Here is a 13,628-nt window from a genome sequence, read left to right on the forward strand (position 1 = left end):
ACTATTCAACAGTGAAGGTTTGGAGCTGACCTGATGATGGAGACCAGAGAGGGTCGATGGAACTCGACAACTGAATATGTAAAATACCTCGCATTTGGGCTTTGTATTGATGAAAACTTTCCACTTATATGGATATTGACAACTTTTCGTATCACTGAAAAGCTGTAAATAAATTTTTTTTATGTATATTGTCTGTTTTCATACCTTTTGGTGTTTTCTTAGATGCAGTGTGTTGTGATGACTTTGTATTCTGAAAAAAAAAAAACACAATTTGCTTATTGGGAAAGCTTTATATTTTCGTATATTTTTATTAGAAAAGGGATTTTTTATTTAATTTTGGTAATAAGTGAGCAGTATAAAATAAGTATAGTTGTAATGGTGAACACAAAGGTGGTAAATATAAATACCTAATATAAGACGTCTGGATTTTACGCCCAACTCCCCCTATTATGGCCAATCTCAAAAAAGTGGGACTTTCTGAATTCAGATATAATTAAATCTGAGATACTGTGAAGCAGTTCTTAAAAATAAACTTCCTCTTCAACCAAATTTCAAGTTTGGCGCTGATTATAAAGAAATGCCTAGCTAAATAAAGAGTTCATCATCATCATCATCATCTCAGTGATAGGACGTCCACTGCTGAACATAGGCCTCCCCCTTAGATCTCCACAGATACCTGTTGGAGGCGACCTGCATCCAGCGTCTTCCGGCGACCTTTATAAGGTCGTTTGTCCACCTTGTTGGTGGACGTCCTACGAGCTACAGTTCTCTACGTGGCTTTTGGATACTCTGGCAACTTGGCGACGATGCCACGGCTGCCACAATCTAGACACATGGCAGTGTGTCCGCCAAGTTCGAGCAAAAAAAGCGACACACCGGCCGTGGGTTATATTACACGAACCATTTCGGGCCAAATTCGACCCCCCTATAACTCAAAATCTATTTTATTTACGCATATCAAATTTCTAGTATCTGTTGAGACCCCCTCACTTATCTAAAATACAAAATTTCATTAATATACCTATTGTGGATCTTGAGATATTGACGTCAGAAAAACGCTATTTTTACTATACACTCACTGACTGACTGACTGACTCACTCATCAAAAACCTAGACCATTTCCAATGGTCGTATTGACTTGAAATTTGGCATAGAGGTAGGTCTTTATGTCAAGGTAAAGGGAAAAATCTGAAAATGGCCAAGTGTGAGTCGGTTTCAAAATAATGAAGGTGTAAATTTATACCCCTAAGGAACTAAAACGAACTAAAATCTATATTTATATAATATATCTTCGAATGGTCGTACCGATCTGAAATTCGTTACAAAGGTTTGTATTTAGTCAAAGTAAAGTAAAAATCTGAAAACGGCCAAGTGTGAGTCACTTTCCAAAATAACGAATGTGTAACTTTGATCCACGAACATAATATATGATAACATGTCATGTCAGTCAGTTGGTAAATCTAGTCCATTTAGTTAATCTAGTTCATTTCTTTGTAAGAAGCATAGTACATATTCAATAATCTGAAAGATAGTATAAATGAGACATTTCCTTAACTAACTCAATCATAAGAAAAAAATAAAATAAACAACCTTACAAAAATAAATGAAATCCCACCCAAAACAAAAATGTGAAAGACTGCCAAGTTCGATAATATGGGAATGCTTCGCCTATAAAAGGAGTGAGATCTGAATAAGTACTAAGTTCCATGCACATGCCTCATTTAAAAATAGTTACTTTTTAATGATGTTACTTGGCAAGTTTTAATAGACAATTAAACACTTGATTCATTGCGTTTAGTCGGTTTATAACAAGGTGTGTGAAAACTTGCAAAGTAACATCATTAAAAAGTAACCATTTTTAAATGAGGCATGTGTATGGAACTTGGTACTTATTCAGATCTCACTCCTTTTATAGGCGAAGCATTCCCATATTATCGAACTTGGCAGTCTTTCACATTTTTGTTTTGGGTGGGTAATGTACACGGCACAGTGCATCTCGCTCACTTAGTCGCCAATGTGGTCGCCAATCAGCGTGAGATTTCTTCAGCGATGATGTTAACAATTGACTGTCGAGACGCCATGGCCACTCGACTTGGCGACCTTTGGATGCCAGAAGTAGCCAGGGCGACGTCACCATGGCGTCTCAATGAGGCAGAAAATCTAAGGAAATGCTTAGCCAAACAAGGAATTACCTGTATCTGGTTCTTGTCCGGTGGTGTTCTATGCGTGTACAGTTCATTGTTTAACTTCCCGTAATGTGGGTAGTCTAGATTGTGGTGGAGACGACTTTCTTTCATAGATATTAGTTCTTGGTGCTCTCTGAAGTATAGTGCTGACATTACTACTAGGCTGTAATTAAAAAATATAATTTAAATAAAATATACATCATATACATATTTTGAAATATAGATTATTTATTTGCTATCAAAAATCTTATGCAGGTATGTAGATTTTTAAAGTTGATATATAAATATACATAAATTCATCATCCTCATCATCCTCCGAGCCTTTTCCCAATCATGTTGGGGTCGGCTTCCAGTCTAACCGGATTCAGCTGAGTACCAGTGCTTTACAAGAAGCGACTGCCTATCTGACCTCCTCAACCCAGTTACCCGGGCAACCCGATACCCCTTGGTTAGACTGGTGTCAGACTTACTGGCTTCTGACTACCCGTAACGACTGCCAAGGATATTCAATGACAGCCGGGACCTACAGTTTAACGTGCCATCCGAAACACAGTCCATGGTGTCTAAGATATACTTAGAAAGTACATACAAATATACATAAATTCATAATATCTTGTAACTAGCCTTTGACCATTTTTTTAGATGTCAAAATGGCAATGATAGAAAATATGGTGTAATTTTTTGTGAATATTTTGTAAATTCACCCTTTACTAAGGGTTAAAACGGGCGTGCAAAGTTAGTATAGAAATTTGCCATATTTGCACTTATTCGAATGAAATTCAATATTTTTAATTATAGTCGCTATGTGTATAGGTAAGTGTAAAATATTTTTAGGTAGTAAGATATGCAAAGCTAGATTTTTTACAAAAAAGCGTATTCTATATGTACTTACCAAACAGCCATAATAAATATCAGTATTGTAATAACAATTTGCAAAAACTTATTCGAAATCAATTCACTGCTGGTATCCCCATAATCCTTCCGACAACAAAATCCCAACTTAGTGTTGCCATACGAAAAATTATCGTCACTCTTCAACCATAGACAAGTATCCTTTTTCTTAGTCAACGTGCTCTCATAGCTTTCTTCTGGATATTTTTGTATATTTGACTCCGTGTAAGTCGGATTTTCGACATTTTCCGGCTTTTCGAGTTTGTTAGAGTGGTATCTGACACAGGTTTTGTTATAGTTGTAATATTTCCCGTATTTCGAGTAGTTCCCGTGGCAATTTTTGCACTGTTTTCGCGTGTATTTCGGGGAGTTGTGGCTGAGTTTATGGCAACACTCGTGTTTTCGGATGTTGCGAGCTATGTCCCGTATTTGGTCGATGGAAATGTTGCCATCACTGTAGAATGATTTTGAGGAGTTCGACATGGCTGAGTAGCGGGAATCTGAAATATAATTTTAAAATATGTTATGCTTTATTAAGAAGTCTCCTATAAACCTATAAGTATATTTATTGGAGTTGTGAGGGCAATTACTTGATATATTAAAATTCAGTATTGAAATTGAAATTGAAAATATTTATTTCAGACTAAGCACACACAGTACACAGTCCATATCATGTTAGTAAAATGAGAAACTTAAAAATCTATGTTAGTAAAATTTAAAGTAATTATTTTCCAGCATATAATTTACATTTTTAAATATTAAATATAAAAATAAAAAACATTTAAAAATATAAAAAATAGGTTGCCACCGATATCGGGCACAGGGTCCAAGGTACCGGTGGTTAGGGTCCCAGAGACAGAAACCTCCTCACAATACGTGCCGTATCAAGGAGTACTGCCTTCTGAATCAGTCCCTTGATCCAGCCGCCCAACGAGAGCCTCCTGAGGTGTTCGTCGAGGCTCTTGGCTATTAAACCATTGGCCGTAACGACAATCGGCACAACAACAGCCGTGTCGACACTCCACATGGCGACAACCTCGTGCGCTAAGTCGAGATACTTTATTTGTTTCTCTTTCTCAGCTTTCACAAGGTTCTCGTCATGCGGAACGGCGACATCGACTATCATCGCGCGGCGCGCTGATCGATCTATCACCACAATATCAGGCTTATTGGCTACAATAGTCCTGTCAGTGATGATAGATCGATCCCAGTACAACGTGATATGGTCCTTTTCGAGAACTGGGTCGGGCGCATACTTGTAGTACGGTACCTCAAGGTCTACAAGGTTGTATTGCAGAGCAAGCTGCTGGTGGATAATCTTGGCCACTTGGTTATGTCTGTGCAAATATTCACCATTAGCCAAACGAGAACAACCAGATATAATATGTCTGATAGACTCACCCGGATGGTGACATGCCCGACATAAGCGCGAAGCGCCGTTCAAGTAACAACTCCGTCCATTCGCTCCGCAGTTTTAAATCTCAAAACTTAGTTTAAAATGAACAGTTTTTATTGGAATTTATGTTAAACGAAAGTACATAAAGAGTGTAAAGTGAATGTGTTTATTTCTCATTATAACTCTTCAAGACCTGTGAGTATTAAGTAAAAACATTTTTATAACGTGGTCAAATCGGTGTTTGTTAGCGTGGCCACTCAACGCACGACGCCCACGCGTTATCAAAACACTCAGTGAACACCCGCCATCTCGCTCGCACGCTGCTTCTCGCTCACGCACTGTTAAAGCACGCAGACATTGACGCGTTATCTGCTATTCGCTTGCTTATTGAACTTGGAAGCTCGGTACATTATTGCGCACTGTTCGTCATCACGCTCGCATAACTCATATACACACCTGTTGAACTATTTTATACCGCAGCAATGAATAACAAAGATAAATGTAACGGTTGTAAGGCTTGCTTGGATACCAAAGAGAAAATTATTTGCTCTAATAGTTTATGTGGACAGCAATATCATTACTTATGTGTTAATTTAACCGCTGTTAATTATAAAAAGCAACACAATTGGAAATGCCCTGACTGCGCACTGATTACCCTTAAGACGCAACGTAAAGGGAACAGCACACCTGTTCAACCAAGTCATCACCCGAATTCTAGTTCCAACGAGGAGGATAGTTTTGTTACCCTTCGTCCGTCATCCCAGAAGGTTGATCTTTCGAATTACATGCTTCGTTCTGAAATAGCTGAAATTATTCGTACGGAAATTCGCTCTGCCATTAGCACGGAATTCACACTATTTCGGGAGCAACTCTCTAACTTCGAAGCATCCTTGCAATATTTTAGCGATGAATATGACAAGATTACCACTACGCTTAAAACTATTACTGATGAAAACACTTACATGCGCAATGAGAATAAGTCCCTCCAAAATAAAATTAAAGATATGGAGTCTAGACTTGCACACATGGAGCAGGAAGCCCGGCAGAATAACTTGGAAATTAACTGCTTACCCGAACACAAAAATGAAAACCTTATTAAAACAATTGTACAAATCGGCAACGCAGTCTCTTTTCCTATAGCGGAAAGTGAAATAGTATCATGCACTCGTGTTCAGAAATCCAATCCAGCTTCCAAAAAACCCAAGGCGGTTATCTGCAAGCTGTCCAGCAAGGCTCATCGCGACAATCTCTTGGGCGCTGTTCAAATATATAATAGGAAGAACCCTAAGAACAAGTTGAATACCAAACTTATTGGTTATGGAGATACCGAGTCCCCAGTATACGTTGGCGAACATCTCACACCCGCCAATAAATCTTTACACGCGGCCACAAGAATCGCCGCTAAGGAAAAGAACTACAAATACGTATGGGTTCGGAATGGGAAGATTTTCATAAGGAAGGATGAGACTGCTACATCTCAAATTATTACACATCGTGATACCTTAAAATCATTAACTTAAGCTCATTTCTTTTGCTATTATTATCTTATTTCTTATAATATGTCAATGCCTACTTAAAATTAATTAATAAAATTCAGTCACTTAAATATATACTATCAAAATAGTAGAAGTATTCGAGGTAAACTACAGTCTGTATTTTTAAATGTTCTGAACATGACCTATGATGTAATAGTCTTAACGGAAACCTGGCTTAATGATAAGATATTAGATTCAGAAATCTTTGATGATCGATATCAAATATTCAGGAGAGACAGACAGTCGGGTACATTTTCTGAGGGTAAGGAGGGGGGAGGTGTACTTATTGCTGTGTTAAAAACCTATAGTGCTTACAGGAATTTTTCGTTTGAATCCAAGTGCGAGGATTTATGGGTGACCTTAGATCTGACCAGTTCACGCAATTACAAATCAAATAAAATACATCTATGCGCCATATATCTCGCCCCACCACTTAAATCTAGTACTTTCTCATATTTTAGTGACAAGATAGATAACGTTATTCATCATACATCAGAAAATGTTATTCTTATAGGCGATTTTAATTTGAGTTTCCTAACTTGGACAAAAGTACCTTCAGCGTCATATGTAGAACCACAATCTCCAACGAACAATCTCGGTACTTTATTTGTAGACTTTTTATCGAGTAATGACCTTAAGCAGTTTAATTATGTTAAAAACAAAAATGACAGAATACTTGATCTAGTGATTTCTAACTCAAATTATTCTATTGAAGTTTACCCAGCCAAAGATATTATATCTAATATTGACGAATACCATCCTCCACTAGATATAACACTGCAACTTAAAGTCCCAACTTTCTTACGTAATAGAAGCACACCGACCCTTAAATATCATAAAGCCGATTATCATAAGGTTAGAGAATGTCTTGCAAATGTAGACTGGGTAAAAGAACTATCCGGTTTACCTGATATTAACGTATTAACGAATAAATTTTATAGCATAATTAACGAAATCATTCATAACCTAATTCCACTACACTCATCAAAAAAGGATTCATATCCATGTTGGTATACTAAGAATCTCATACAAATATTGAAAGAAAAAGAAAAATGCCGACTTAATATGAAAAAATATAAAAACAAACGCGACGAATATGAATATAATTTACTAAAAGAGAGAACAAATAAGTTGATCAAAGAACAATATTACAAATACATAGACAGCGTCCAAGAAAACTTCTTAAAAAACCCTAAATACTTCTGGTCCTACATAAAACACAAAAGAGATAATAAAAGCACAATCCCAAAAAAAATGACTCTCAACAATACAGTAGCCACTGATGGTGATAGCATTGCTAATTTGTTTGCTGAAAACTTTGCGTCAGTATATAGTCCCATCTCCAATGACATGAATAGCTCCTTATCACATATAAACAGTTCCACAAACGTCTATAACAGTTTACATAACATTCATTTGTCAGAATCTAAAATTAAGAAAAAATTACAACAACTAGATATATCAAAAGGATCGGGTTGTGACAATATACCACCGTTGTTTATTAGAGAGTGTGCAAATCAACTATCGAAACCACTTTATCTAATATATAATCAATCACTTAGTGATGGAATTTTCCCCGAATGCTGGAAAGAAGCCATTATAACACCCATTCCCAAATCTGGAGACAAAACTGACACTCGCAACTATAGACCCATTAGCAAACTTCCTTTGTTTGCTAAGGTGTTTGAGTCATTGGTGTGTCCTTTTATTAACTGGCATATTAAAGGTTTAATAACAGAACACCAACACGGTTTTGTTCAAAATAAATCGACACTAACTAATCTGGTAAGTTTTGTTGAAAGAACATTGACTGATATTAGCAACGGTAATGAAGTCGATGCTATTTACAGCGATTTTAGCAAAGCGTTCGATAAAGTCGATCATTTCTTATTGCTCCAAAAACTTCATTACACTTTTAATATTCATGGTTCTCTCTGGCATTGGTTTAAATCTTATTTAAAAGATCGTAAAGCGAAAGTGGTTGTAAATGGACACACCTCTCGTTCCTTTATACCTACGTCTGGAGTTCCGCAGGGATCTCATCTAGGCCCAATACTTTTTACAATGTTTATAGATGACATAAAATACTGCATTCACCACTCTTATTTTGAAATGTACGCAGATGATCTCAAAATTTCAAAAATCGTCAATTCTGACTCTGACCTAAATCTCCTACAAGATGACATAAATCGACTATGTCAGTGGTGTGATTCTAACGCCATGGAACTTAATATAAATAAATGCTATCACATAAAGTTTTCGCGTAAAAAGCATCAATTCTTTACATCTTACACTATGAAGGGACAAGCTTTAAAGAGTGTAACACAAGTCAGAGATTTAGGGATTATTATTGATTCAGAAATGCGTTTTACTACTCATACAGATAAAATAGTTGCCAAATCAAATAAAATGTTAGCATTTATAAATAGGAACACTAGACAATTTAAATCAATAACAGCATTAAAAGCACTTTACTATGCTCTTGTGCGTAGCAACATCGAATACTGTTCCGTAGTGTGGTATCCTATGTATCAAAATAACATTCAGCGAATTGAAAAAGTACAGAAAAAATTCTTAAGAAGACTATCTATTATCTGTGGTATACGGCATAGTGTGAAGGAATATAATGATAGACTTGAGCATTTTAAAATGAAATCCTTGCTTTGGCGCAGAGACTATTGTGGGTTGATATTTTTATATAAAATTTTAAACAGTAGAACAGAATGTCCATCTTTGTTGTCCCAAATACAAATAAAAGTACCAAGGTCTTCAGCTAGGCTAGTAAATTATACCCCATTCGTCACGAAACATACCCGAAATAAGTATGGCAGCAACGCACCTCTCACTTATACTCTCAGAAAGTGTAATGACATTTATAAAAAACACGACTTGGATATATTTGCAAGTAAAATAAGTGTATTTAAAAGAGCCATTAAGAGTTTGCCTAACTTTTAATTTTTATAGTTTTATTATGTTTTACCCAATTTCTTAATTTATTTTATTTTTAATTACTCTTAATTTTTAACTCTTTTACTTGAACAACCTAAAAAAAATGTTGAGCCTACCTTTAATTTAAGAGCATACACTAACTGTTGTTTCATTTATTTTTAAGATTGTCTGTATGTGTCTTAGTTGGTAAGCCTAAATAAATAAATAAATAAATAAATAGACATATGTCAACCGTCCCGTCTTTCACGATATATCTCCGGTAGTTATTCGTAAGGATAACTTCGTCCATAATTGCACATACAAACCCTTCGGTTTCTCCAAACAAGTCACCGAAGCGTAGCCAAGATACGGACGCATTGAAGTCTACATCGGGGCCATGAAGAGCCCCGAAGAAGCGTCCGTGTAGCTGTTTGCTCTGCCATACCTCCTTGCGATCATGGGTAGTTAGTACCACAGGTCTGCGCCAGTTCTCATTTGCCAACGATAGCGGGGTGAGTCCTTTGTAAAGTAATTATTATTACAAGACTTAGTATTACAAGATTCCAAAGATTCAGGTTGCAAAACTCCACCTTCTTTTTCTAGCCAACCTTTATCTTAATCAAACTCATAATAAAAGGTGGTCTTAAGAAGTATCTTAGCCTTGGTACTCGGTTTAAATCATTATATTAAACTAAGGTTCAAACCCGGCACTTAACCGGGTGTTGTGTTAACCAAGTTATATAAAAAGGTAGCATTTAGGGGTCTAATAAAAACTTACTTTTGTTAAACATTAGAGATTTTGTGCATTAAAACTCAACGAACAGCCCACAAAACACCGACCATTCACTGTCATTAATTTCCCAAAGAAGCACCTTCTTCTCAAAATTCCCCTATATTCTCCAATAACTCACCATTGCTAACACTGGATCTAGAACTATCTCGTCGCTGCAGTATGCTGATCTTGCAGAGTTTCTTGTTGATCCTCTCGAGCTGGTCGATCCTGGACTCCAAGTTGCCGGTCACCTTGCACAACTCCTTCACAGCGCCGAGGTTCTCCATGAAGATGCGGTCCTGGAATGAAAAAGTGGTTAAGATCATAGATGACAAGATGTTATAGTGACTGGTAAAATGGGACTTCACTGAAGAAAAATAGGGTAGGCATGCCTGCCAACTGAAAATACTAGCAAAAAATATGTAAGTACAATGTAATAAATTAATTATAAGAATAAATTAATTATAAGAATAAATTCATAAGCATATGTACCTACATAACACTTAAGAATTAAAAAAAAAAACTAAGACGACCCACTGACCGAAAATATCAACAGTTTAAGAGAAAATCTATAATTTTTATAGAAATTCACGTTAAAATCCGATTAATCTGAACTCACAACCTTATTCCTATTCACTACCTCAACCTATAAAAAAATCTATAGAATATTATCTGTAGAATTTTGACAGAATGTATGTATTAGCTTGACGCATCGAGCTTAGAATTATAGTTATATGTCAATGGCTTGACGTGCTGGCGTCTGTTTACCGGCGTTCATTTATTTTCGAAACGTTTACTTCAGGTTATTTTATAATGAATCGTTTTTTGCTAGTTTTCACCTTATTAACCACCAGGAACTTAGGAATAGTATCGCCATTAGGCAGGGTGACGTCGCCCGCCTCCTTCACGGCCTCCGGGATGACTCTCCGCAGCTCCTGCGCGATGACGCCGGTGTCGAGCTGCGGCGCGGGGCGGGACGGATCGTAGCCGAGTAAGCCTGAGTGCTCCGCGAACGAGGCGTCGTAGTTAAACCTGGAGAAAGATGAGATGAATGAAGATGGTGAGGTTATAACTTTGTCCGGATTTTTTGAAAAAAATGTCCGAGAAAGGATAAATGTTAGTTATTATCCGGGTGTCCGATTAAGTCCCACGAGTCGTGAAAGGGACCTTGGAAACAGCTGGTTTTAGTTATGCTAATTTAAGAAGTTGAAAGTTTGTTTGAACGCGTAAATCTCAGGAACGACGTGTCTGATTTGAAAACTTATTTCAGTGTGTTCAGTGTGCCCATTTACCGATGAAGACTGATACTAAGTAACAGATTACTAAGTATAGGAACTACTTCAGAGAACCAAAAACATGTACGTTTACAAATTGCACCCTAATTACCAAGTAAGTAAGTTTCCATTAAACTCATATTATACTTACTTGACAACCCTGATGCTCTGTACATTTTTCAATTGCTGAGCTGTATCCAATTCCTCGATATTGTGTTTAGCGCGGGCGTCCGATGGGTGTAGGATATGGCCCATTACTTTTAGGTTACCTGGAGAGAAAGAATAGGTATAAAATATACTTTCTGGTTAACAAACATACACAAACTTCTGAATAAATTTTGAGATGGTAGTAATATATCAGAATATAATATAATGGTGTCCGTTTTCAGACACGGCGGCTGTTCTCATATAAGGAGATCAGACAGCTGCGCAGGACATATTATAGTGCACGAGCATTTGAGCAGACACAAGTGTACCTACTTCTAGTTCACGTACGGGATGTAGATACCATGGGACGCGGGTGAAACCGCGGGCGGAAGGTTTAACTATAATGTACTTTCTGTTTTTGCTTCGTAAGTCTTAAATCTTTGTAAACTTCTTCAATGTAATATTATACTTAACGCCAAAGAGTTTGTTTATTTGGAAGCGATAATTACAAGAACTTAACTATCGGGCAGATTTGAATTTCTCAGCCCCAGCTCTCCGTGCAGTCAGACTCGAACTGACCTGGGTTCGATGCCTGGGAGATGCACTTTGTGTGCTAAAGATGAACTTACCATTAACAACACAGGACTCATCAGGCCTGTCAGTATTGATGCCGACCCTGCCGGTAAAGTGGACGCTATTGTCTGACACTCCTCGCTGCCACCAGCTCTCAGTGCAATCAGACTCGAACTGACCTGGGTTCGATGCCTGAGAAAGGTAAAAAAGAAAGTGAATAAGATTAGTACAATCAAGGTATTTAAGCTAAGTCGGATAGAGCTAGTGGCTAAGTCAAAGCCACGTGGAACGATCGATCATAAGTTCATATGTAAGTCTATTAAGCAAAGCTTGGTGTGGTTGGTCCGAGGGTGGGTGACCATCTTCTTCTTCATCAGTTCTGCCGAGTTCTTCCGTGTTTCGGAAGGCATGTTAAATTGGTGGGTCGCGGATCTCATTTGAACATCTTTGTCAATCGCTACGGGTAGTCTGGTACAAAGAATATATTACAATATTAACAAAAGGCACCAGGTTGAATAGGTAACTGGTGGCTTCGCTCCATTACTGCATTGCTGGTACTCAATTACATCTAACTAGACTGAAAGCCGACCAACATAGTTGGGAAAAGGGACAAATTAAATTTTAACATAGTACCCAAAATGCACCCCTATGGAACACCATCCGAAAAAACCTATTATACCACACAAAAATAATTCTAAATTCACAAAATCCGACTCACTCTGACAATAATCCGGTCACTAGCTGAAGCCGCTATGATAAAGTCTGTATGTCCTACGTGAGCCCTCAGAGCGACGACTAGCTGAAAGTGTCGCTGGTCTGGGTTGGGTCGGCCCTTCTTTCTCATGTTGTTGTTTGTGGTTTCGGCGAAGTGTAGACGGCCGACCGTCACTTTGGCGCCTTCGCGACGGATTTCGACGCTGTGGAAAATATTTTACACATTAAGTGTATGTATTAAAATGTATTTATCCTCAAGTGAAGCTATATTTTCCCTAAGAGATTTGATGTAGATTTGAAAATATATCTAAGAAGAAATGCAACTAAAAAGTATTTTCAATCTTTGTAAAAGGAATTTAACTTATATTTTAAAATTTTACAGCTACTTAGCAAGTTCTTTAGGAAGCCCCAACCACCTTATTATAAAACCTAGTTAAGTACAGCGTAGTACTTAACTAGGTTTAGAGAGCAATATCTTGTTCGAGAACGTGGTATCTTTTGACGACCTCTGTGGCGCAAAGGTCACCAAGCCGGACTGCCGAATCTGAGGTCCCGGGTTCGATTCCCGGTTCGATCGACATTTGTGTGATGAGCATGCTTGTTGGTCGTGGTCTGGGTGTTACAATATGTATTTATAAATATGTATATATGTAGCTATATGTAGTTTATCAGTTGTGTTAGCACCCATAACACAAGTTAATTAATAACTTAGCGTGGGGCTAACCGACCGTGTGTGAAAAGGTGTCCCGACATTATTCATTATTTATTTATTCATTATTTAGCTTAGTTACTTTTTAGAACCACGTTTTATAATAATGGAGTAATAGATGCTTTCAACAGAGAAGCTAGCAGTAAACAAATTCATTGGTCAACGAAAGCCTACTCAATGATGATTAATGACGATGATGGTGATCCATAACTAGTGATTATTGAAAACAATATAATACTTACGGTACTGGATGGAAAGGCTTCTTTGTTCTGTCCGACTGGCTTTGTTCAATTCTCACTTCTTGACTTGGGTCTTCGGCCTGCAATCAAATAAATCTTCATTGCATTTAAAAGTAAACTAAACATGTACAACTTTAATCATCACAAATATTTTGAAAGTCTTGTGTTCATATATTATTTTACTATCATTATGCTCGTAGTATGTAGCTATATGTGTCAGTTCGCGGTAAAAGGTACCTTATGGGTGTTGGCACTTACGACATT

The 13,628-nt window shown here is 37.3% G+C and overlaps 1 protein-coding gene across 4 annotated transcripts in view; it reads right to left on the reverse strand.

Moving 5' to 3' along the window:
* Positions 1-13,628, reverse strand: part of LOC124643720 — a 74,969-nt gene that overhangs the window by 9,641 nt on the left and 51,700 nt on the right. For all 4 annotated transcript variants that reach the window (XM_047182771.1, XM_047182769.1, XM_047182768.1 and 1 more), the window contains exons 7-15: positions 13,368-13,444; positions 12,421-12,619; positions 11,759-11,894; positions 11,134-11,251; positions 10,548-10,740; positions 9,848-10,007; positions 3,079-3,577; positions 2,193-2,349; positions 205-250 (exon numbers count right to left, since the gene is read on the reverse strand). In XM_047182771.1, coding sequence (XP_047038727.1) covers positions 205-250; positions 2,193-2,349; positions 3,079-3,577; positions 9,848-10,007; positions 10,548-10,740; positions 11,134-11,251; positions 11,759-11,894; positions 12,421-12,619; positions 13,368-13,444 — 1,585 coding nt within the window. The remainder of the gene's footprint in view (positions 1-204; positions 251-2,192; positions 2,350-3,078; positions 3,578-9,847; positions 10,008-10,547; positions 10,741-11,133; positions 11,252-11,758; positions 11,895-12,420; positions 12,620-13,367; positions 13,445-13,628) is intronic.

The sequence above is a fragment of the Helicoverpa zea genome, chromosome 28, assembly GCF_022581195.2.
Source record: "Helicoverpa zea isolate HzStark_Cry1AcR chromosome 28, ilHelZeax1.1, whole genome shotgun sequence".
Classification (NCBI taxonomy): domain Eukaryota; kingdom Metazoa; phylum Arthropoda; class Insecta; order Lepidoptera; family Noctuidae; genus Helicoverpa; species Helicoverpa zea.